Below are 22,404 nucleotides of genomic sequence, written 5' to 3'. Positions count from 1 at the left end.
CAAAATAATATAAAATTTTCCACTTCAGTTCAGATTTTTCTCAAACAGAAGCAAAAATTTAAAATACTGTTCCAAATTTTTTATAGAAGATAGAAAAGTTCAAGTTCTCTTCTGAATTTTACCAAAGATCATAATTCAATTCTAATTTCTGCAGAGAAAATAAAAAGCTTCCACGTCAGTTTTAAGTTCACCTAGAAATAAAAAATTTTAAGTTCACTTCTAAATTTTTCCATAGAAGATAAGAAAAGTTATACTATGATTGTGATTATTTTCTATGAAGATAAAAAGTTTCGCTTTAATTATAAATTTTCTTAAATTCAATTCCGACCTTTCTCAAAGAGATGAAAAAATTTAAAGTTCGGTTCCAAATATTTTCCCGGAAGAAGAAAAGTTCAACTTCGATTCTGAATTTTCTCAATGAAAATGAAATAAGTTATTGATCAATTCTTTTTTCCTAAAATAATATAAAATTTTCCACTTTAATTCAGATTTTTCTCAAAGAGATGAAAAAATTTAAAACATTGTTCCAACTTTTTCATAGAAGATGGGAAAAGATATACTTTGATTGTGAATATTCTTCATGAAGATATGGAGCTCCACTTTAATTCTGAGTTTTCTCGAAGAAGTTCAAAATGTACAAGTTCTCTTCTTAATTTTCTTAGAGAAGAGAAAAAAAGTTAGCTCAATTCTGAAATTTACCAATGAAAATGAAAAAGCTTCCATTTCAGTTCCTAATTTCTCAAAGTCATAAAAAATTTAAAGTTCAATTCTAAATTTTTCCATAGAAGATAGGAATGGCTATACTCTGATTGTGATTATTTACCATGAAGATAAAAGTTTTACTTTATTTCTAATTTTTCTTAAATTCAGTTCATTCATCTAACCACCAAAAACAATAGGTTAGGTTAGGTATAAATAAATATTAATAAATAATTAGAAACATTTTTCCATGTTTAAGTTAGGTTAGGTTAGGTTAACTTATCATGAGTGCTCATGATAAGCTAACCTAACCTAACTTAAACATGGAGAAATGTTTCTAATTATTTATTAATATTTATTTAATAAAACTTACAAACACACAAAAAAATACACACACACAACATAATACACAAACACAAAAAATTAAAAACAAACAAAAAAATACACACACACACAAAAACTTTCACACACTAAAGCACATACACACACACAAAAACTTACACACACACAAAAAGTTACACACACACTAAAGGTTACACACACACACAAAAACTTACACACACACAAACTTACACAAACAAACTAAATTGCACACAAACAAAAACTTACACAAACACACACAAAAACTTACACACACACAAAAACTTACACAAACCAAAAAACTTACAAACACACAAAAAATTACACACACACACAAAAACTTACACACACACAAAAAAATACACACACACACAAAAACTTACACACACACAAAAACTTAAACACACACAAAAACTTACACACACAAAAACTTAAACACACAAAAAAAACTTTAACACACACAAAAACTTACACACACACAAAAACTTACACACACACAAAAACTTACACACACACAAAAACTTAAACACACACAAACACTTACAAACACACAAAAACTTACACACACACACAAAAACTTACACACATACAAATACTTACACACGCACACAAAAACTTGCAGACACACAAAAACTTACACACACACAAAAACTTACACACGCACACAAAAACTAACAAACAAACAAAAAAACTTAAACACACACAAAAAAATAAAAACACACACAGAAAATTACACACACACAAAATAATACACACACACAAAAAAAAACTTACACACACACAAAAACTTACACACACATAAAACATTACACACTCACAAAAACTAACACACACACACACACAAAAAAACTTACAAACACACAAAAAACTAACACACATACACAAACTTACACACACAAAAAAAAAACTTACACACTCACAAAAACTTACACACACGCAAAAAAACTTACACACACACAAAAACTTACATACACACAAAAACTTACACACACAAAAAAAATCTTACCCACACACAAAAAAACTTACATACACACACAAAAACTTACACACATACAGAAACTTACACACACAAAAAAAAACTTACACAAACACAAAAACTTACCCACACACAAAAACTTACACAAACACACAAAAACTTACACACACACAAAAAAACTTACACACACACAAAAAAACTTACACACACACACACAAAAACTTAAACACACAGAAAAACTTACACACACAAACAAAAAACTTACACACACAAAAAAAAACTTACACACACACACACAAACTTACACACAAACAGAAACTAACACACACACAAAAAACTTACACACACACAAAAACTTACACACACACAAAACTTACACACACATACAAAAACTTACACACGCACACAAAAACTTACACACACACAAAAAAACTTACACACACAAATACACTTACACACACACAAAAACGTACACGCACACAAAAACTTACACACACACACAAAAACATACACAAACACAAAAACTTACACACACACAAACACAAAAACTTACACACACACACACAAATAATTACACACACACACACACAAACTTAAACACACAAAAATTCACACACACACAAAAAATTACACACACACAAAAACAAACACACACACAACAAATAACACACAAATACAAAATAACACACACACACACACAAAAACTTACACACAAACAAAAACTTAAACACACACACAAACTTACACACACACACAAACTTACACACACACACAAAAAAACTTACACACACACAAAAACTTACACACATACAAAAACTCACACACACACAAAAACTTACACACACACACACACAAAAACTTACACTCACAGAAAAACTTACAAACACACAAACACAAAAACTTACACACACACACACACAAAAACTTACACACACATAAAAACTTACGCACACACAAAAACTGACACACACACAGAAACTTACACAAAGAGTACCAGTGGGAAAGCCATGTCGTATCTATGAACAAGCACAGAGTACGATTGGTAGAGCCGTAAGCATATTTCATGTCATTTTAAGATATGTAAAAAAAGTTAAAAAAAAATGCCATGTTAAAAAAATTCAAAAATTATTTTTTTAAAATGGTGGGAGGGGGAGGGGGTGGTCCTTTGGGAGCCCGGGGGACCTTGGGAGACCGGGGGCTTCCTTGGGGGTGGGGGTATGGGATCGGGGCCCTTTGGGGTTGGGGTAGGGGACCACACGACACTGTTCAAATGGAACTTGTGTATTATAACGACCATACTCAAATCTTCTTCTAAAACATCTTCTAAAATCATCTTTTAAAATGTCTCTAACTGTTTCGCCGAAATAATTCCCTAAAATGTCTAAAACGGTTTCGCCCAAATAACCCCTAAAGGTAATTTCTGCGTGTTCCTTTTGTTTTGGCATCCCTGCGCTGTTACTTTTCAAATTACTAGGAAACCCTTTCCCAAAGACAACTCCAAAGAACTCCAAAGACATTAATAAACATTCGCCCGGAAACAATTCTCCTTGGAAATACATCAAAGACATTAATAAACTTTTGCCCGGAAACAATTCTCAGAAATCCATTTCCCCTAGGGACTCTATGCCCATATATGGTGCCCCGTCACGACTGACAGCACAGGTGTTCTCCCTAGGGATTCCATGCCCATATATGGTGTGGGATCGGGACTGACAGCACAGGTGTTCTCCCTAGGGACTCTATGCCCATATATGAAGCCCTGTCACGAGCTCATGAGGTTAAACTAGGTTACGCAATCAATTTCTTGGAAATCCATTCCCCTAGGGAGGCTATGCACATATATGGTGTGGGATCAGAGTCAGACTCAATTGTAGATGGCAGCAGGGGTGAGGGATCGGAGTCAATAAGGGGGTTCTACTAATGGATACTCCTGTACTAAACGGACTCATTTATATACAGCTAGTTTGGTTAATGCTAATGAAATATAATAAAATAGGATGAATATATAATAGTTTAGAAGCAAATTTGGGCTATATATTTGTACATTATGGGGGTGGAGGGGGATAGTTTAGCATATATTAAATACGTAATCTAGCCTAACCTAGGTACCTCCCCCCCCCTAAACCCCAAAAAACAACGGTTTAAATATAGTTCCTGGAGTGAGAAACCCTTTGTTTATACCCCACAAGGCAGCGTAAACCTGTTTTCCATCACGCGTCTCGGTCTATTTCGTAACTGGTTTCCATTGCAGTACATAAAAGAGTCCGTTTAGTACAGGAGTACCGAATGATGTAAAACGAGCTGCTTGACAAATTTAATGAATTTCGTTGCATAAGAGAACCAAACTCAGAATCTGTTTGAGGTTTGCTAAACAAAATAACTGCAAAATTATGAATTGCAATAGAAGAAAAAATTCAAAAATCCACACTAAAACTTAAAAAAAGAAAACTAAAAAATCCACATTAAAACTTTAAAAAAAAAGAGAAAAAGGAAGAGGTGGGAATAATATGGTCTTTACAAACAAAGAGGCACAGGCCCCCATTGCAAAATGTGGGAATAAGTAGCTAGAATTATACATTTGCAAAAGTTTTCCTACCCCCACTAAAGATAGTGCTCAGACTGCTGAGAAAATAAGCAAAAAAGCAATCAATTAAAGCGTGGTTAATTACCACCCTTTTTTCTTTGCAAATGGTTGTTCCTTAGAATCCCAAGTGTACTCTTTTTAATGAACAATTTTAACATCAGTAGTAGTTTCCTACCACCCCTCCTGTATAGATTGACCTATCACTACTAACATCTTCACAATACCAGTAAATTAAACGTTCTTTATTACATGATCTGTTATCATTCTCTTAAGAATCCATTGCATTTCATTTTTTTAAGGATTTTTACTTGATTGTTTTCCCAAATAAAAAAAAAAACAAAACAGGATTTTCAAACAAAAAGCATTCAGCGGAATACAAATTTAAAACTAGCATAAATTGGCTTGTATAAGATATTAACCAAAAATGAACATAAGTTACTACTAATAAAACTATAAAACTTAAACGTAACGGAATTTTCAATGCATTATGAATTCAAAAATAGAACTGAAATTGCCAAAAGCAATTGTGGTATTTACATCATTCCTCCCCAAAACTAGAGTGCTATTTGCACTTTGTTAAAAGCTAAATAGAAAGCTTGAGCTAAAATTAACGGTAGGTCAAAGCATTTTTCTATACGAATGAAAAGAAATAGATTTAGAAGGAAAAAAACATCGACCGAAAGAGTCATCTTTTAAAATTGTACATTTAAAATGATTGTCACAACGATTATTATACCAGACTTTAAATTTTCTTGAAACTTTGTCATTTATTATTTTCCTCTTTTTAGTATCTTTGTTTTCCTTGATATCTCAAAGGAGGGCGGGAGCAAATGTTATTAACCCATTCCCATTTTTAGTAGATCGAAATTTCGGAAACACACTTCATTCTGTTGACAATAAACCTAAATAAAAATTAAATCATCTTGGAACAAGGATCCAAGTGATGGTTAAGCCGCGGGGTTGCTCTCTCTCTCTCTCTCTCTCTGGGCACCACTGTACACCCTCCCTGAGCACACCTGGGTACCGGCTGGGCACACCTGGGAACCGGTTTGCTTTAAGATTTGCTATGACATGTAAAAACGATGTCTGAATCGAGGGGTTGCTCTCTCTCTGGGCACCGCTGTACACCCTCCCTGGGCACCGGCTGGGCACACCTTGGGACCGGCTGGCCACACCTGGGCACTGGCTGGGCACACCTGTGCACCGGCTGGGCACACCTGGTCACACCTGTACACACATTTTGGGAGAGAGCAACCCCTTAGATTAAGCTCTTTAAGGGGACTTCTATATTTGTAAGCAAAGAATATTACCTGAAATTCAACTTTTAGCAAAACAGGAAATTTCTTTCGTTGGTCATAATGTTTTGGAAAGTCTTTTAACTCAACAGATTTATCGGCTATTGCTGCAAGTGCACCACTTTCCTCGGCTAGAAAAAAGAAATAAGTTTAAAAAACCTATCAAAATAAGTACTAAATGTTTTCATTATTTAGCGTAATCAATGATTCCCTTGATGGTAAAACTTTTTTTTTATAGATATCAAATTTTAAAAGGTTCGAAAAAACAGTTTTCCAAAGAAAGATAGAGATCAATTTTAACACCTAAGACGAGGAGAAATGAAGTCGTGTAATGTTACAAGCTTAAAACCAATAGAAATTACTATTAACGAATAAATAAAATACAAAAAAAAAACAGGAATAAAAATAAATATTCACCAAACATATAAAAATGGAAGGTACTGCAATAGATAAACGAATGAATTCTAAAACGAGCATATATTAAAATGAATAGTCAAATCCAACTTAGAATAAATAGAATTTACTATAAACAAGTATAAGCCTACTGTTCCCAAGCCTTCTGAACGTTATAGTTTCATTTTCACTTTATTGAAATCGATTTGTATGCAGAAGCTTAGCTAGCGTTTTCAGCGCCCGGGACACTGTCGATTCTACCCTCCCTCCCCCACCATCACTAACACAATATAACTGAATATAGACAAATCAGTTTGATCCCCCTTCGGAGGCTGTGACCGGGGGACAGCTGCCCCCCTCTTCCCTTTTTAGCTGCTTAACTGCCTGCGTTTCGAGCAGCGAGATAACGTTCGTGATAACGAACTGTAAGTAAGGAGCGACCCGGCTCAATAGTTACCGAAACTCTAAAAAAGGGAATTTTAATACGAATAGATACATCAAAAGAGTTGGATCTTCATGCTGATTTCAAATATATAAGTTTAATCAAGTTTAGTCTTACCCATCAAAAGTTACAGGACTGAGAAAATTGGCTTTATTTTCGAAAAAAGGGGGAAATACCCCCTAAAAGGTATAGAATCTTAATGAGAATCATACCATTTGATTCAGCGTATCAGAGAACCCTACTGTGGAGGTTTCAATTTCCTATCTGATGAGTGTTTATTTGTTGTTGTTTTTTATTTATTTTTTTTTTCCAGTGGTGATTGTATCGACCTAGTGGTCTTAAAATATAGTTTTAGGGCTCATTCAAACGGAAAGTAAAAGTCCTATTGCTCTTTTTCAGTGACAAAAAAAATTGGAGGGCAACTAGGCCCCTTCCCACGCTCATTTTTTCCCAAAGTCACCCGATCAAAATCTTGAGATTTCTATTTTGTTCAGCATAGTCGAAAAATCTAACAACTATGTCCTTGAGGATGACTTAATCCCCCACATCCCCTGGGCGAAGAGCTGCAAGCTATGAACTTTGCCCATTGTTTACGTATAGTATTGGTTATTGGGAAGTATACAGACGTTTTCAAGGGGAATATTTTCTGGGGGGCCGGGGGAGGGGTTACGTGGGAGGATCTATCCATGGCAGAAGTTTTCATGGGGGAAGAGACATTGCTATGAAGGGGCCGTCGGATTTTCCAGCATTACTTAAAAAACGATCAGAAACAATATAAAAAAAACAAGTTTTTTTAACAGAAAGTAAGGAGCGACATTAAAACCTAAAACAAACTTAAATTATTACATATATTAGGGGGTTCGCCCCGTAGTCAATACCTCGCTCTTTACGCTAAAGTTTTTTTAGTACTTTCAAAATAGCTATTTATTCTAATTAAACGACCTTTGCGATTCAGAGGTCATTCTTAAAGAACTGTAACAAAATTCGACTTTAGCGTAAAGAGCAAAGATTTGAGTAGGTGGCGAGCCCCCTAATATATGAAATAATTTCTGTTCGTTTTATGCTTTAATTTTGCTCCTGTCTTTAAGTTAAAGATAACTTGTCTTATTTTATTTAATTTGTAATAGAATCAAAGGCAAGAAAACAGAAGAAACATCACGATGCTAAATAGGGGTTTACTAATAAGAGTGGCATTTCTTCCCCTCCCTCTCAAAACCTCTATCTGGTAAGGACGTTGTGTACGATTTATTAATAACTATTTTCGTTTTGAGCAGTGTTGTTTTTATTTGTCAATGAGTAAAAAAAATATAAATGAAAAAATATAAATTTTTTTACTTTCATAACTTTAATAAATCAAATAATATTAACATTTTGATTACTCAACATCAGTATATGTATATTAAACTGACATTTCAGATTCATTTGTATTTTTTTCAGTAAAGTGCAAAGTATGTTCTGGCCTTGGGGAGGCATAGGGGTTTTGAAGCCCTACTCATGTTAATTTTGCTCGTTTTGAGTTTGACTCGGTTATTTATTGTAATTTCTTTTCGTTTTGGGTTTCATTTATTTATCGATGCTGATTTGTGGTAGTTTCATACTTGGTAGATTATTTGATTTTATTTTTTGCTCGTTTTTGGTTTAATGGAGTTCTTTACTTTTCTTTGAAAAACTTATTTTATGGAAAAAGGTTTTTTTTTAATTAATTTCTGTACGTTTTATATTGACATAGTCTTTTGAGGGAAAAAGAAAATAGTACTTTAAATCTGTTCCTTTTTTTAAGACTTTATAGTTTGGCCTGCTATTTGTATGCTGGAGAAAAATTTTCAGCAATTTTTAACAACATACACTCTTCAAAAAAATCTGGACACAAATATTGGTGTTTAATTTAGTTTCATACCTCCTGTAGTTGACCTGAAATAGGAAACTTGATACATTCGCCAAAAAAATGTGTTTACTTTCTTTGATAGCTTGGATACACTTACGCTATATTCATTTGGTTAAATTTTAAGAGCAGAAGTAGCCCCGAAAGTTTGAACATAACACCGTCAGTGGTTCTTGGGATACTACCGAGATACCTTAGTGGGAAATAGCTTTAATAAAGTGCATTTGTATTTAATTTTACGGCAAATTTTATATTTTAAACATATTGGAAATGTGGGTGGGTGGGCGTGTAAGGGGGACTAGTTGCCCTCCAATCACTTTCGACTATTAAAAAGAGCATTAGTCCTTTCTATTTTCAATCGAATGAGCTCTTTTCAAAATTCCTATGACAAATCCTTCGATACGAAGTGCCCTGGTCTAAAAAAATAATAATAATAATAATAATAATAATAATAATACATTGTACCCAGATCGATCTTTACTATAAAAATGTCAAGCCTTCCAATCCCTTTCAACAATTAAAAAGAGCACTAGCCCTTTCAATTTTCAATCGAATGACCCCTTTTGAAGTTTCTATGACAAAACTTTCTATAAAAGCCTTATATGCCCCCAAAGCATAACTTACCACCTTTGCCCTGAGGGTTGTGGGAGAGGGCGGAGTTGTCATCCCCAAAGACCTAATTTCCAGAACTTTCAACAACGTTGAACATCTCAAAATTTTGATTGGATGTGTTTGGGAAAAGGATGGGCGTGAGAGGGGGGTTAGTTGCTCTTCAATCACTTTAGACTATTAAAAGGGGTTCTACCCGTTTCAATTTCAAATCGAATGAGCCCTTTTTGAAGTTACTACAACAACTATTTCTATAAGAACCTCATATGCCCTCAGGGCATAACTTACAACGCTTGCCCTGAGGGATGTGGTGGGGTTGTCATCCGCAAACACATAATTTCCAGAATTTTCAACTACGTGGACAAAAGTTCCTATCTCAAAATCTTGATTTTATCTCTTTGGGGGGATCGTGGTCGCGGGAGGGGGGTTGGTTGCCCTCAAATTGCTTTCGACTATTAAAAAGAGCACTAGCTTTTTGAATGCAGTCAAATCCACTTGAAATATGATACAAATATTTTAAAAGCTCTTAAATAGTGCAGAAAAAAATTTAAACCCACAGTCCCCACGCCCTCCAACGCCTTCTCACATCAGTCCGAACCTGTCAAAAAACGATTTGCATCAAACCTTCCCACCATTACATCAAAGGTCAGTGAGATACCGCAAGCAGTTCAGCTCTACGAAAACAAATTCTCCCCCTCCAAAAGTGCCAAGAAAACTCTGTCAAAAAACGAGAGTCACTGAGCCGGTCAAGTGACACACCTGTGTCCATTGAAGCACCCCCCCACCACGAGGTCATTCCGGGGAATTTAAGACCCCCACCGTAATCTATCCCCACAAAGAAGACCCTAAACTTCCATCCATTCGTTCCATAGCACTTCAGGTTATGGAAGCATCGAATTACGCGACTCTAGTGTAAACCAGTGTTCTAGTTCTAACTTTTGTCCCCCCCAAATCCCAACTTAATAATATCCCCATAATTTGTCCGCCTTCCTCCTTTTCTCTCAAGCCCGGCCCAGCCCCGCCTTTTAATCCTGCTTCTCAAACGAATCCCAGCCTTCATCCCAAAAAAGATGCCTCTCCTCTCCCAGATCCACGGTCCTCCCACTCCCAACTGTCTCCCACAATTAGCAAACAAAAAATTGCCCTCTTTAGTAACCGTTTTACTTTCCCAAAGCTCCTTGTTACGAATGCCGAAAGCCTGAATTTTGACAAATTGATCGAGCTAGAGGCCATCTGCCAAGTACACAAAGTTGATGTAATTGCCGTAACTGAGGTCCAAGCACAGAACCCTGATTTATTGAAAATTAATAACCCTTCCCAATTCATAAAACTTCGTCCTCATGATCACCCCCTAGGTCAAAAGGGAGGTGGAATACTATTTTTTGTAAATAATTATCTCTTTCCTAAATTAATTCATGCTCCCAACCTTTCAGATTACGATGAAATCATTTGGATAAGTGTAAGACCCAAAGTTTTACCACGCCCCTTTAATTTGATTGTGTTTTGCTTCTTCTTTTATTCCCCAAATCAAAACGCTGTACAAAGACAGCGATTCTACCAACAACTGCATAGTAGTGCCGACTTTGTCCTATGCAATTTCCTGAACGCCGGTATTTTCTTAGTAGGTGATGCTAATGATCTAAAGTTAAATTCCCTTTGTAGTTCCCTAAATTTAAAACAAATAGTAAAAATACCAACAACAAAAGGAAATTCTACCCTTGATTTGATTTGCACCAATATGCAAGCTTTCTATGCCCCTACTGTTCCCTTGGCCCCGTTAGGAGGAAGTTACAATTTTTGTTTATTAATGAAGCCTCTTAACAGCTTTAATCATACTTTTTCTGTTACTCAGTCCTCTTATCGCCCAATTTCCAATGATGGCCTTTACACATTTGGTTCTTGGATTACCAATGAAAACTGGCTGGCTCTCAAAGGAAAAAATGACATTAATTTTAAAGTCTCTGAATTCCATAATCTGACTAAAACAAAATACATAAATTCCTTCCCTGTGAAAAAAGTAAAAACATGTTCTAATGACAAACCATAAATTACTAGCCAATTGAAAAAACTAATTAGAAGTAGAGAGGACCCTATAACTCGTGTCAGCACACCATATATGGGCATAGAACCACGTGGTTTATGGTTTTTGTCAGTGAGAATTTGAAAAACAGGAATTTTGTCACATTTATATCTGTTTTCATGGATGGTTATGTGTGTTGGTCGATTTATTTGATGTTTTTCATGGATGGTTATGGATGATTTATGGTTTTTGTCAGTGAGAATGAAAAAACAGTATTTTTCTCACTTGAAAAAAATGACTTTTGTCACATTTATGTCTGTTTTCATGGATTGTTATGTGTGTTGGTCGATTTATTTGATGTTTTTCATGGATGGTTATGGATGATTTATGGTTTTTGTCAGTGAGAATTTGAATAACAGGAACTTTCTCACATTTATGTCTGTTTTTATGGTTTTTGTCAGTGAGAATGGAAAACGAGGAACTTTCTCACTTTAATGGATTATTGAGTCTAATGGGAGCAGGTCAATGACACTTCCTTCATGTTGTTGCTCTCAGCAAATGTTATGAGTTTCCCGGAAACAGCATTTGTTGTTCTAGGGAGAACACGTGGTTAATGGGGTCAATGACCTAAATTTCCAAGGTCGATGTTGTTGTTGTTGTTGTTTTGGCCATGTGCTTAGAGTCATTAGGGAGAACACGTGGTTAATTAAAGCGATTGGGAATTTGGAACACCTGTGCTGTCAGTCATTAATCAAATTGTTTCCGGGCAAAGTTTAATAATGTCTGACAGGTACTGTCAATGATTAATCAAATTGTTTCCAGGCGAAGTTTAATAATGTCTGACAGGTGATGTCAAGATTGATTGATATGTCATGAAATGGGAATTAATTTGTTGTTTCTAAGGGGAATTATTGATTCACGAAAGGGGAATTAATTTGATGTTTCTAAGGGGAAGGTGGGGAAGAGATATATTGATTGGTTAATCGAAGGGAGAGCATTCCCGAGAAATTAATTACATAATCGGTAGAACCCTATAAGGAGCTCGTGACGGGAATCCATTTATGGGCATAGAATGACGTAATCAACTAGGACAAATGGATTTCTGAGAAATTGATTACATAATCGGTAGAACCCTATCAGAAGGTCATGACGGGAATCTATTTATGGGCATAGAATGACGTAATCAACTAGGACAAATGGATTTCTGAGAAATTGATTACATAATCGGTAGAACCCTATAAGGAGCTCGTGACAGGGAATCCATTTATGGGCATAGAATGACGTAATCAACTAGGACAAATGGATTTCTGAGAAATTGATTACATAATCGGTAGAACCCTATAAGGAGCTCGTGACGGGAATCCATTTATGGGCATACAATTACGTAATCAACTAGGACAAATGGATTTCCGAGAAATTGATTACATAATCGGTAGAACCCTATCAGAAGGTCATGACGGGAATTCATTTATGGGCATAGAATGACGTAATCAACTAGAACAAATGGATTTCTGAGAAATTGATTACATAATCGGTAGAACCCTTTAAGGAGCTTGTGACGGGAATCCATTTATGGGCATAGAATGACGTAATCAACTAGGACAAATGGATTTCTGAGAAAATGATTACATAATCGGTAGAACCCTATCAGAAGGTCATGACGGGAATTCATTTATGGGCATAGAATGACGTAATCGACTAAGACAATTGGATTTCTGAGAAATTGATTACATAATCGGTAGAACCCTATCAGGAGGTCCTGACAGGAATCCATTTATGGGCATAGAATGACGTAATCGACTATGACAAGCAAGTTACTTTCTTAATGTTCCTCCTAAACCCATTTTCCAACTTGAAGTACTTATCTTTTTTACCCACAACTATACTTTACAGCTTTTTGGTTACCTCAACACCAAGAAATGCTTTTCAAAAAACGTTTCAGAGCAAATTACTCTCTTAATGTCTCTCCTAAACCCATTTTCCAACTTGAAGTACTTATCTTTTTCACCCACAACTATACTTTACAGCTTTTTGGATACCTAAACACCAAGAAATACCTTTCAAAGACCATTTCAGAGCAAGCTTAGAGTTTTTGTTTGAATTCTAGTTTAGTTTATTTTTATTTAAGAGTTTAGATTTTTTATCTTAGAGTGTTCGCTTAAAGTTTTAGTTTAGTTTAGTTATAGTTAAGAGTTTTTTTTTATATTCGATTATTATCTTAGAGTTTTTGTTGTAGTTGTAGTTTATTTTCTTTTTACTTAATAGTTTAGAGTTTTTTTTTTGTTTGATTTCAAGGTTATTTTTAATTTAGTTTATAGTTTTTTTTTTTTACTTTGAGTTTCAGATATAGTTATGGTTTATTATAGTTTTAGTTAAGAGTTTAGAGTTTAACATAGAGTCTTAGCTTATAGTTTTAGTTAGGGTTCTAGTTTAGTTTAGTTTTTGCTAAAGTTCAGAATTTGGTATTTTTAGCTTAGAGTCATAGCTTAGAGTTTTACTTAAAGTTATAGTTTGGTTAAGTTTTAGTTAAGAGTTTAGAGTTTTTGGCTTAGAGTTTTTGTTTAATTTTTAGTTTAGTTTAGTTTTAGTTAAGAGTTTATAGTTTTATCTTAGATTATTATATGATATTTTTTGTTATAGTTCTATTTTATTTTATTTTTAGTTAAGATTTTAGAGTTTTTAGCTTAGAGTCTTAGCTTAAGGTTTTAGTTTGGTTTAGTTTTAGTTAAGAGTTTTTTTTTAGCTTAGAGTCTTAGCGTAGAGTTTTTTTTAGAGTTCTAGTTTAGTTTAGTTTTGGTTAAGAGTTTAGAGTTTTTAGTTTAGAGTCGTAGCTTAGAGTTTTATTCCGAGTTCTAATTTAGTTTAGTTTAGTTACAGTTAAGAGTTTAGAGTTTTAGCTTAGAGTCTTAGCTTAAAGTTTTAGTTTGGTTTAGTTTTAGTTAAAAGTTTAGAGTTTTTTTTAGATTAGAGTCTTAGCTTAGAGTTTTTTTTAGAGTTCTAGTTTAGTTTAGTTTTAGTTAATAGTTTCGTGTTTTAGCTTAGAGTCTTAGCTTAGAGTTTTATTAAGAGTTCTAGTTTAGTTTAGTTTAGTTACAGTTCAGAATTTTGATTTTTAGCTTATAGTCATAGATTATAATTTTAATTAAAGTTGTAGTTTGGTTTAGTTTTAGTTAAGAGTTTCGAGTTTTAGCTTAGAGTCTTAGCTCAGAGTTTTTGTTAGAGTTCTAGTCTAGTTTAGTTTTATTTAAGAGTTTAGAGTTTTACCTTAGAGTCTTAGCTTAGAGTTTTAGTTAGATTTGAAGTTTAGTTTAGTTACAGTTAAGAATTTAGAGTTTTAGCTTATAGTAATAGCATAGAGTTTTACTTAAAGTTTTAGTTGACTAAGTTTTAGTTAAGAGTTTCGAGTTTTAGCTTAGAGTCTTAGCTTAGATTTTTTTGTTAGAGTTCTAGTTTAGTTTAATTTTAGCAAAGAGTTTTTTGTTTTATCTTTGAGTTTCAATTAGAGTTCTAGTTTAATTTAGTTTTAGTTAAGAGTTTGGTGTTTTACCTTAGAGTCTTATCTTAGAGTTCTAGTTTAGTTTAGTTTTACTTAAGAGTTTAGAGTTTTAGCGTAGAGTCTCAGCTTAGAGTTTTTTTTAGAGTTCTAGTTTATTTTAGTTTTAGTTAAGAGTTCAGTGTTTTTAGTTTATAGTCTTAGCTTCGTGTTTATGTAAGTGTTCTAGCATTTTCTAGTTTTATCCTATTGTTTTAGATTTTGTTCTTAGCATAGAGTTTTCTTTAGAAATGTATCTTATCTTATTTTTTGTCAATAGCGTAGAGTTTTTTTTTGTTAGAGTTATATTTTTTTTTAGTTTTATTTAATAGTTTTATTTTTTAACTTTGAGTTTTAGTTCTAGTTTAGTTTTAGTTAAGAGTTTAGAGTTTTACCATAGAGTCTTAGCTTAGAGTTTTAGTTAGAGTTAAAGTTTAGTTTAGTTACAGTTCAGTTTCAGGTTAGTTTAGTTTCAGGTTAGATTAGGTTAGCTTATCATGAGCGCTCATGATAAGCTAACCTAATCTAACCTAACTTAAAAGTGGAGAAACCTAACCTCTAACCTAACCTAACCTAATCTAACCTATGGTTTTGGTATTTCTATAAAATATTGTGTAATTTTGTGGTTATGCTAGTTTAGAATAAACTTCAACTCTAACTAAATCTCTAAGCTAAGATTCTAGGCTAAACCTCTAAGCTATAACTCTAACTAAAACTCTAAGCTAAGACTCAAAGCTAAAACTATAAACTCTTAACTATAACTAAACTAAACGAAACTTCAACCCTAACTAAAACTCTAATCTAAGACTTTAAGGTAAAACTCAAAACTCTTAAATAAAACTAAAATAAACTAGAACTCTAACATAAACTCTAAGCTAAGACTCTAAGCTAAAACTATAAACTCTTAACTAAAACTAAACTAAACTAGAGCTTCAAAAAAACTCTAAGATAAGACTCTAATCTAGAAACTCTAAACTCTTAACTAAGACTAAACTAAACTAGAACTCTAACAAAAACTCTAATCTAAAACTCTAAGATAAAATTCTAAACTCTTAACTAAAAATAAACTAAACTAGAACTCTAACTAAAACTGTAAGATATAACTCTAAGGTAAAACACAAAACTCTTAACTAAAACTAAACTAAACTAGAACTCTAAAAAAAACTCTAAGCTATGACTCTAAACTAAAAAACTCTAAAATATTAAATAAAAATAAAATAACATAAAACTAAAAAAAAAAATATACTATATTATTATAATATAAGAATATAAAATATTAATTAAAATAAAATATAACTAAAAAAAATACTATAAACTAATACTATAAGCTAAAAACTCTAAAATATTAACTATAACTAAACTAAATCTCAACTCTAACTATAACTCTAAGCTAAGACTAAGCTAAAACTCTAAACTCTTAACTAAAACTAAACTAAACTAAAACTCTACGCTAAGTCTCGAAGGTAAAACTCCAGACGCTTAACTATATCTAAACTAAACTAGAACTCTAACAAAAACTCTAAGCTACGACTCTAAGCTAAAACTCTAAACTCTTAACTAAACCTAAACTGAACTAGAACTTCAACAAAAACTCTAAGCAAAGGACTCTAAGCCAAAAACTCTAAACTCTTAACTAAAACTAAACTAAACTAGAACTCTAACAAAAACTCTAAGCTAAGACTCTAAGCTAAAATTCTAAACTCTTAACTAAAACTAAGCTAAACTACAACTCTAACTAAAACTATAAGCTAAGACTCTAAGTTAAAACACTAAACTCTTAACTAAAAGTAAACTAAACTAGAAATCTAACTGAAACTCAAAGGTAAAACATCGAATTCTTAACTAAAATTAAACTAAACTAGAACTCTAACAAAAACTCTAAGCTAAGACTCTAAGCTAAAACTCTAAACTCTTAACTAAAAATAAACTAGAACTCTAACTAAAAATCTATGCTAAGACTCTAAGGTAAAACACTAAACTCTTAACTAAAGGTAAACTAAACTAGAACTCTAACTGAAACTCAAAGGTGAAACATCAAATTCTTAACTAAAGTTAAACTAAACTAGAACTCTAACAAAAACTCTAAGCTAAGACTCTAAGGTAAAACTCGAAACTCTTAAGTAAAACTACGCTAAACTAGAACTCTAACAAAAACTGTAAGCTAAGACTCAGCTAAAACTCGAGACTCTTAACTAAATCTTAACCAAGCTATAACTTTAAGTAAAACTCTAAGCTATGACTCTAAGCTAAAAATGTAAATTCTTAACTGTAACTAAACTAAACTTTAACTCTAATTAAAACTCTAAGCTAAGACTCTATGGTAAAACTCTAAACTCTTCACTAAAACTAAATTAAAATAGAATTCTAAATAAAACTAAACTATGACTCTAATCTAAAACTCTAACTCTTAACTAAAACTAAACTAAACTATAACTCTAAATAAAACTTTAAGTCTAAGCTTAAACTCTAAAGTAAAACTGAACTAAACTAGAACTTCAACAAAAACTGTAAACTAAGACTCTAAGCTAAAAACACTAAACTCTTAACTAAAACTAAACTGAACTAGAACTCTAACAAATACTCTAAGATGAGACTCTAATATAAAATTCTATACTCTTAATTAAAAGTAAACTTAAATAAAACTCTAATCTAAGTCTATAAGTTAAATCTATAAACTCATAAATCTTAGTAAAATAAAATTAAACTCTCAAAGAAAATATAGTCTACTAAAAGAATCTAAAAATCTAAACTATTAACTAAAACTAAAACAAAACTAAACTAGAACTTTAACAAAAAATCTAATATAAGACTATAAGCTGAAAACTCTAAACTCTTAAAAAAAACTAAAAAAAACTAGAACTATAACAAAAACTATAAGATAAGACTCTAAGATAAAAAAATCTAAACTATTAACTAAAAATAAACTAAACTAGAACTCTAACTAAAACTCTAAGCTAAGACTCTAAGGTAAAAAACTAAACTCTAAAATAAATTTAAACTATACTAGAACTATTAGTGAAACTCAATGTTAAAAAATCAAATTCTTAACTAAAATTAAACTAAACTTAAACTCTAACAAAAACTCTAAGCTAAGACTCTAAGCTAAAACTCTAAACTATTAACTAAAACTAAACTAAACTAGAACTTCAACAAAAACTCTAAGCTAAAAACTCTAAACTCTTAACTAAAACTTAACCAAACTATAACTTTAAGTAAAACTCTAAGCTATAACTCTAAGCTAGAACTATAAATTCTGAACTGTAACTAAAACTAAACTAAACTAGAACTATAAATAAAACTCTAAGCTAAGACTCTATTGTAAACTCTAAACTATTAAATAAAACTAAACTAAACTAGAACTCTAACTGAAACTCAAAGGTAAAAAATCCAACTCTTAACTAAAATTAAACTAAACTAGAACTCTAACAAGAAAAAACTCTAAACTCTTAACTAAAACTCTAAACTTCAACTCTAACAAAAACTCTAATCTAAGACTCTAATCTAAAACTCTAAACTAAAAATAAACTATAATAGAACATCAACATAAACTATAAGATAATAATATAATCTAAAAAAAATAAAAAATTAAATAAAAATAAAATATAATAGAAATATGAAAAAAAATATAATATTATACTATAATATAAAAAAATATAATATTAATTAAAAATAAGATAAACTATAAATATAAGATAAGGCTCTAAGGTAAAAAATAAAACTATTAACTAAAACTATACTAAACTATAACTCTAACTGAAACTCAAAGGTAAAACATCAAACTCTTAACTAAAATTAAACTAAACTAGAACTCTAACAAAAAACTCTAAGCTAAGACTCTAAGCTAAAACTCGAAACTCTTAACTAAAACTTTCTCAAACTAAAAATTTAAGTAAAAATCTATGATATTAATATAATATAAAACTATAAATTATTAAATTTAAATATAATAAAAATAAAATATAAATAAAACTCTAAGATAATAATATAAGTTAAAACTCTAAACTATTAAATAAAACTAAACTAAACTAGAACTCTAACAAAAACTCTGAGCTAAGACTCTAAGCTAAAACTCGAAACTCTTAACTAAAACTTAACCAAACTACAACTTTAAGTAAAATTATAAGCTATAACTCTAAGCTAAAACTCTAAATTCTGAACTGTAACTAAACTAAACTAAACTATAACTCTTAATAAAACTATAAGCTAAGACTCTAATATAAAAACTCTAAACTCTTAACAAAAACTAAACTAAACTACAACTCTAACAAAAACTATAATCTAATACTATAAGCAAAAAAAAAACTATAAACTTTTAACTAAAACTAAACCAAACTAAAACTTTAAGGAAAGACTCTAAGCTAAAACTCTAAACTCTTAACTGTAACTAAACTAAAATAAATTATAACTCGGAATAAAACTCTAAGCTACGACTCTAAACTAAAAACTATAAACTCTTAACTAAAAATAAAATAAACTAGAACTCTAATAAAAACTCTAAGATAAGAATCTAAGCTAAAAAAAACTCTTAACTAAAACTAAAACAAATTAAAACTTTAAGCTAAGACTCTAAGATAAAAACTTTAAACTCTTAACTAAAACTAAACTAAACTAGAACTCAAATTAAAACTCTAAGCTAAAAATCTAAACTATTAACTAAAACTAAAATAAACTAAAACTTCAACAAAAACTCTAAGCTAAAAACTCTAAACTCTTAACTAAAACTTAACCAAACTATAACTTTAAGTAAAACTCTAAGCTATGACTCTAAGCTAAAACTCTAAATTCTGAACTGTAACTTAAACTAAACTAAACTAGAACTCTAACTAGAACTCTAAGCTAAGACTCTATGGTAAACTCTTAACTCTTAACTAAAACTAAACTAAACTAGAACTCTAACTTAAACTCAAATGTAAAAAATAAAACTATTAACTAAAATTAAACTAAAATAGAAATCTAACAAAAAAAAAACTCTAAACTCTTAACTAAAACTAAACTAAACTAGAACTCTAACAAAAACTCTAAGCTAAGACTATAAGCTAAAAAAAAACTCTTAACTAAAACTAAACCAAACTAAAACTTTAAGCTAAGACTCTAAGCTAAAAACTCTAAACTCTTAACTAAAACTAAACTAAACTAGAACTCTAACAAAAACTCTAAGCTTGCTCTGAAATGGTCTTTGAAAGGTATTTCTTGGTGTTTAGGTATCCAAAAAGCTGTAAAGTATAGTTGTGGGTGAAAAAGATAAGTACTGCAAGTTGGAAGATGGGTTTAGGAGGGAAATTAATAAATTAACTTGGTATTAATGTTTATTTTTAAATTTTGTCTTTGTGTTGATTTTTCAAAAAATATTTAAATTATAGTTGTTGTTGAAAAAAATAAGTACTTCAAGTTGCAAAATGGGTTTAGGAGGGACATTAAGAAAGTAACTTGCTTGTCTTAGTCGATTACGTCATTCTATGCCCATAAATGGATTCCCGTCATGACCTACTGATAGGGTTCTACCGATTATGTAATCAATTTCTCAGAAATCCAATTGTCTTAGTCGATTACGTCATTCTATGCCCATAAATGAATTCCCGTCATGACCTTCTGATAGGGTTCTACCGATTATGTAATCAATTTCTCAGAAATCCATTTGTCCTAGTTGATTATGTCATTCTATGCCCATAAATGGATTCCCGTCACGAGCTCCTTATAGGGTTCTACCGATTATGTAATCAATTTCTCAGAAATCCATTTGTTCTAGTTGATTACGTCATTCTATGCCCATAAATGAATTCCCGTCATGACCTTCTGATAGGGTTCTACCGATTATGTAATCAATTTCTCAGAAATCCTTTTGTCTTAGTTGATTACGTCATTCTATGCCCATAAATGGATTCCTGTCACGAGCTACTTATAGGGTTTTACTGATTGTGTAATGAATTTCTCGGGAATCCATTTGTCTTAGTTGATTACGTCATTCTCTGCCCATAAATGGTTTCCTGTCACGAGCTCCTTATAGGGTTTTACTGATTGTGTAATGAATTTCTCGGGAATCCGTTTGTCCTAGTTGATTAAGTCATTCTATGCCCATAAATGTATTACCATCAAGACCTTTTGATAGGGTTGTACCGATTATGTAATCAATTTCTCAGAAATCTATTTGTCTTAGTTGATTACGTCATTCTATGCCCATAAATGGATTCCCGTCACGAGCTCCTTATAGGGTTCTACCGATTATGTAATCAATTTCTCGGGAATTCTGTCCCTTCGATTACGCAATCAATATATCTCTTCCCCACCTTCCCCTTAGAAACATCAAATTAATTCCCCTTTCGTGAATCAATAATTCCCCTTAGAAACAACAAATTAATTCCCATTTCATGACATATCAATCAATCTTGACATCACCTGTCAGACATTATTAAACTTCGCCTGGAAAAAAATTTGATTAATGATTGACTGTACCTGTCAGACATTATTAAACTTTGCCCGGAAACAATTTGATTAATGACTGACAGCACAGGTGTTCCAAATTCCCAATCACTTTAATTAACCACGTGTTCTCCCTAATGACTCTATGCACATGGCCAAAACAACAACAACAACAACATCGACCTTGGAAATTTAGGTGATTGACCCCATTAACCACGTGTTCTCGCTAGAACAACAAATGCTGTTTCCGGGAAACTCTTAACATTTGCTGAGAGCAACAACATGAAGGAAGTGTCTTTGACCTGCTCCAATTAGACTCAATAATCCATTGATGTGAGAAAGTTCCTGTTTTTCCATTCTCACTGACAAATACCATAAAAACAGACATAAATGTGAGAAAGTTCCTGTTTTTCAAATTCTCACTGACAAAAGCCATAAATCATCCATAACCATCCATGAAAAACATCAAATAAATCGACGAATACACATAAACATCCATGAAAACAGACATAAATCTGACAAAATTCCTGTTTTTCAAGTGAGAAAAATACTGTTTTTTCATTCTCACTGACAAAAACCATATATCATCCATAACCATCCATGAAAAACATCAAATAAATCGACCAACACACATAACCATCCAAGAAAACAGACATAAATGTGACAAAATTCCTGTTTTTCAAATTCTCACTGACAAAAACCATAAACCACGTGGTTCTATGCCCATATATGGTGTGCTGACACGAGTTATAGGGTCCTCTCTACTATTAGAATCAAATATAATGTACTAAGAGTGGTAAAACATCCTAAGCGAACTCGCTGCGTAAACATATAAAAAAGAAATACGTAAATCTGCTTCTTCATATTACAGTGCAAAGTCCAGGATTTATTTTCTACAAAGCCAAAACAATGGTATAATAGAATACAGAAAATTTTTGGGAAAACACATAATAATATAAATTTCCATTTCCAAGAAGACCCTTCAGTTACAGCCAATGATCTGAACAGGGTTCTTTCTTTCATAGTTCAGAACCTCCCTCCCTTTTCTTTTCACACTCCTTATGATTTGTGTTCTCTCAATTTTCCCATTATTTCGCCCTCAGATGTGGAGGCAAAAATTAAGAACATTAAAAAGTGTAGTATATGTCCACTAGACATACCGATTGTACTAATTAAAGTCTTTGCCGACAATCTC

The 22,404-nt window shown here is 32.0% G+C and overlaps 2 protein-coding genes across 2 annotated transcripts in view; one reads left to right on the top strand and one right to left on the bottom strand.

Moving 5' to 3' along the window:
* Ptp36E (protein tyrosine phosphatase 36E) overlaps positions 1-6,049 on the bottom strand; it is a gene marked incomplete at its 5' end in the record, with an annotated part of 274,732 nt that extends 268,683 nt beyond the window's left edge. The window contains one exon of the mRNA XM_089099875.1: positions 5,930-6,049. Coding sequence (XP_088956001.1) covers positions 5,930-6,049 — 120 coding nt within the window. The remainder of the gene's footprint in view (positions 1-5,929) is intronic.
* LOC148944241 (uncharacterized) overlaps positions 1-22,404 on the top strand; it is a 160,507-nt gene that overhangs the window by 20,582 nt on the left and 117,521 nt on the right. The window lies entirely within an intron of this gene.

This window comes from Artemia sp. Qi Xiang Cuo, chromosome 14, assembly GCF_049724085.1.
Source record: "Artemia sp. Qi Xiang Cuo chromosome 14, ASM4972408v1, whole genome shotgun sequence".
In the NCBI taxonomy this organism is placed as follows: domain Eukaryota; kingdom Metazoa; phylum Arthropoda; class Branchiopoda; order Anostraca; family Artemiidae; genus Artemia; species Artemia sp. Qi Xiang Cuo.
This window is presented reverse-complemented; position numbering and strand designations above follow the sequence as displayed.